The 4,279-nt window shown below is 34.6% G+C and overlaps 1 protein-coding gene across 1 annotated transcript; it reads left to right on the top strand.

Annotated features, from left to right (window-relative positions):
• The first annotated feature begins 1,236 nt into the window (after positions 1-1,236).
• Positions 1,237-3,984, top strand: LOC112199866 (E2F-associated phosphoprotein). Its single transcript, XM_024340838.2, has 3 exons — positions 1,237-1,398; positions 1,565-1,730; positions 3,545-3,984. Exons 1-3 carry the CDS (start codon positions 1,335-1,337, stop codon positions 3,798-3,800), a joined length of 486 nt encoding a protein of 161 aa, XP_024196606.1. The 5' UTR covers positions 1,237-1,334; the 3' UTR covers positions 3,801-3,984.
• The last annotated feature ends 295 nt before the right edge of the window (positions 3,985-4,279 follow it).

The following is a 4,279-nucleotide window of genomic DNA, read 5'->3' as shown; positions in this document are numbered from 1 at the left end:
AAAAAAAATAATTAATTTCTATATATATACGTGTGTGTGTGTGTGTTTGTGTGTGTGTGTATATGTGTGTGTGTGTGTGTATTAAATATGATCAACAAAAAACAATGAGTCTTGTATTAACTATATATTCATTGAGCCACATTTTGAGGAAAAAAATAGGGTGAGGCTATTGACACCCTATAATTTTCTTTGTTCACCCTACTTGATCATTAAACCCTACATTTTAATTTTAATTATTAGATTTACTTATCCAACCCATTATTCTTTCCAATAATATCCTTCATCATATGACATATCAAATTAAAAAAGAAATTTTGTTTAACGAAAATTTCTCATTTAATTTATATCAATTAAAAAGACGTCCTAAAATATATTAAAGTTTCCTAATAAAATCATAATTTGATTTACTTCCATTTTTTTATTTTTTCTATTCAGTTTCAATGTTTGTTTATTTCAATCCATATTAAAAAAATTAGTAAGTGCTACTATGAGCAATGAAAAAAAGATTGATTTTTTTTTTTCGTGTTTTAAATTTTTTACATTCGGTGTTTATAAAGGTATTATCTTTATTTTGATGAAGTTAACACTAATGATTTTGTGAATTGCATAACGAATTAACGATGAGGACGGAACAAAAAAAATAAAAAATAAAATTGTAATAAATTGAAATTTGGATGGAGAAGATGAAGATTAATGTTATCAGAAGAGAAATTAAGTAGTTTTGTATTTAATTAGTTATGAATTTAGTTTTCCTTAAAGATTTAAATTTTAGAAAATTAGTGTACTTATTAGTCATTTTGCATTTGGGTAATATAGTCTTTCAATAATTCAAATATTTGTAGGGTGAACAAAGAAAATGATAGGGTGGCAATAGCCGCACCCAAAAAATATAATGTATTTTTTTTTTTTTGTTATACAAAATAAGGCCCTTTTCGGCCCTATTTGGCCTTATTTGGAAGGTCGGCCCTACCCGACCCTTTCGACCCTAGAGAATTGGGTTTTTTTGGCGAGTAAGAGTTAACATATTTAAGCTTCGGCTCTAAATTTTGTTGACTTTGACTAGGCCCTACCCGGCCCTAATTTAGGATAGGGCCGGCCATAGCTCAGCCCATGATGACCCCTAAATTTAGACCACATTCCCTTTACAAACCTTAGCAACGAAATTGTGTGAACCCGAACGCAACCCAACCCGTTTACTTCATAACGGGTTTGGGGTTAATTACTTTGTTTGAACCGATCAACTTGAATTCGGGTTGAAATCTGCGTCGTTCTCCACTCGAGTATCAACTGAAACCCCAGAAGCTCTTACCTCAGAGCATAAACCCTCGACAAAAATGGACGGGCACGATGATGAAATGAAAGACAATATGCCCTCTCCAACCAATTCTCAGAAAACTGGTAATCTTCTCCACCCCACTTTGTTCTCTTCTCTGTTCTTAAACTGCTTGTGGGCTTTCCTTTTCCTATCTATATTTACCCATCATGTCTTGGTTTTTGAGGGTTTGATTGCTTTTGGGTTTCAGGGTTTTGGGTATTGATAATTTCAACATGTTGTGTATTTCAGTTTCTGATGATGAAGAAATAGACTACTCCGTCAAGCCAGAGTTCTATGATTCAGACCTTGATGTAAAAGATGAGTCATGGGTTCAAAAGAAAAGGAAAGGGCGTGCTTCTGATGCTGTCCTGAGTTGTCCAGCTTGTTTCACCACACTGTGCCTCGAGTGTCAGAGGTATGTGTACCCGGTTATGAATTTTCAGTGCCCTTTTTCGTAAGTAGGATTTCTTAGTGGTAGCATCTTTTACCATTCATGCAAAGTTGCAAACATCTTTATGGAATGCCTTTTCCTTCACATGCTTTTGTTGTTATAAGGAGGTTCAGTTGCTCTACCTCTTTTACTTTATACAATTAGGAGAATGATCTTTATGCACTAACAGTTTCGGTCTTTTGTTGGTGTTTCCTGGCTTTTAAAGTTTGCTCGTCATATGCATTTGTAGGATCCTAGATAAATTACTATTATCTTGATGCTAAATAGTAAAAGTAATGAGAGTAGGAGTACAAAAGGTACCAGTTTTAGATTTTACAGTATTTTGGATTGCCAATGGAGAAAGAAAATGAAAAGGAAACTGGCTGATCACTTATTCCCTGTATTTTTCCTTTTTCATTATTCAGAATAAAAGATTTACAACTTCTTTCCCTTGCTGTTCTTTACTTTTTCCGGTTGAATGGGAACCAATCATAGGATAATTGAGAGAACAAGCTGTATAAAACATTTGTTGGGAGGATGAAGCAGGATCAATTGCTTAAAACTTTTCTCCCATACTTATATGCCTAAAAATTCCAATACAAAAATTGTATCTTCTCTTCGTGGATTGTGGGGTCTTCCATTATCTTCTTATAATTCCATTTCTCCTTTGCAACAATGGAACCCTTTATATGTAAAAAGAGAAGGAAAACCAAGGAAACAGTCACTTAGAATGAAAGCCAGACCAGTGAATTGATTTCTAATAGCTGGATCTTAGGATTGGAATTCAACTTTCACGGTCCATTTTAGCGTCAATCACTGAATACTATGAATTAGAAGTAGTTTACATTTTAATTGGCCGCATTATGTCTAGTTCAGTCAACATTTTGTGACCTGTCCAATTTAACGTTCCTTAGTCTGCTCTGAACTACTTCAGAGACCTTAAGATGAATTCTTAATGTGTTTGCAAAATAGTGAATGAAACTACTATAGAGGCTGAGTTCCTCTAGTCTCTTTTGCAAGTGATGGTATCTATTCTAAACCATAACTGATCTTGATCGCAATATCATTAGTCGCCTACCTGTCGACAGATGCTGAAGATTCAAACTGTTATGCAGAATGGTGACATAAATTGCAAGTTTTATTCTGTTTTACACTACTCACATGATGATTGAGGATACTTCTTAATAAACATAATTGTTTCCAATTGCAGAATTCACTCTCGCTCAATTTCAAGTAATATGAATCTAAAAACAATAGAAGGAAGCCCCCCCCCCCCCCCCCCCCCAAAAAAAAAAAAAATAGAAGGTGAAAAAATTTGAGGTTGGAGCAGGTTTTTCTCACATCAGGCTTATCCTGATGCATGATTTTTCCATGTAGGGTCGTGCATATAGTATCTACCAGTGCCCTCTGAAAGGCTGGACATTGTTTGGTCATCAGAGGAAGAGAAGGAAGTTAAATTTGTAGAACAAGGGGAGAAACATACAAGAGTTTCATGATACCAATAGTTGTGAATCATGTGTTAGTCGTAGTGATAAAGTTGGCATGTAGTTGTGACGTCTGCGATGAAAAAGTAAATATAGGTGTGTACGCAACTACGTATAAGCAGTTTCCTGTCACAGGAAACTGTAGAATGAGAATGCCAGAATTTGTGAAATCATCTTCCACATTCGTGCAAATGTCATGCTATGAATGTTGTTGCAGAATAAATTGTTTTCAATGGTGTAAAATCTTTTGTTATGGGTGAGATGTATTCCTTTATCTATCTATTTATTGTAGCTTACCTTAATTTCTTCATGTAGGCATGAAAAATATGTGACACAGTACAGAGCAGTTTTTGTTGTTAACTGCAAAATTGGAAGTGATCAAGTGATCCACCAAAAAGGCACAAAACCAAGAAAGGGCAAAAGTGGGAGACAATCTTCTGAGATTGAAACAGTCCCTGCTGGAAACCAAACCTTCAAGCACGTCAGCTGCTTAGTTTGCTCAACAGAGGTAGGCGTAATTGATGAGGACGAAGTTTATCATTTCTTCAATGTTCTTCCTAGTGAGTCTTGACCTACGTTTCATTCGCACTTATGACTTTATGAGGACACGTTTAACTTGTTATTCAGCCCTTTGTTTTTCTCGTCATTCAATATTAGTGTTAGCATTGTCTATCTAATAACAAAGTTGTAAGAGATTAACAAAGATCTTAGGCTTCTACTTAATTGCAAGGATGGTTTCACCTTTTCCTCTGTAATTTTCTTTCTTCAGTCTCTGCTCTGCTAAATTGGAGACAACTGAGAGCCCAATGAATTTTCAAATTATTTCACACACTCAAGATACAGGATAAAAAATATGTACTTTATTTGAAACAGAAAATACCCGAACTTTGGAGGTCAGTTCAATCAATAGGAATTGAAATAGTCAAACATGTCATATAGGCATTTAACGATTGTTTTAACGGAATGTCTAACGAAATTGAGATTTTGAAGGATTAATAATTGCTCGATTATTTATTTGGAAGATTTTATAGATGAGGTATTTATTTGAAA

This window comes from Rosa chinensis, chromosome 4 (assembly GCF_002994745.2).
Source record: "Rosa chinensis cultivar Old Blush chromosome 4, RchiOBHm-V2, whole genome shotgun sequence".
NCBI lineage: Eukaryota > Viridiplantae > Streptophyta > Magnoliopsida > Rosales > Rosaceae > Rosa > Rosa chinensis.
This window is presented reverse-complemented; position numbering and strand designations above follow the sequence as displayed.

What these genes read in the sequence shown, in the direction of transcription:
- LOC112199866 (XM_024340838.2), top strand. Translation starts at nt 1,335, where the DNA reads ATGGACGGGCACGATGATGAAATGAAAGACAATATGCCCTCTCCAACC. An exon ending in AACCAATTCTCAGAAAACTG is followed by an intron (nt 1,399 to 1,564) that starts GTAATCTTCTCC and finishes TGTGTATTTCAG; the next exon opens with TTTCTGATGATGAAGAAATA. An exon ending in CTGTGCCTCGAGTGTCAGAG is followed by an intron (nt 1,731 to 3,544) that starts GTATGTGTACCC and finishes TTCTTCATGTAG; the next exon opens with GCATGAAAAATATGTGACAC.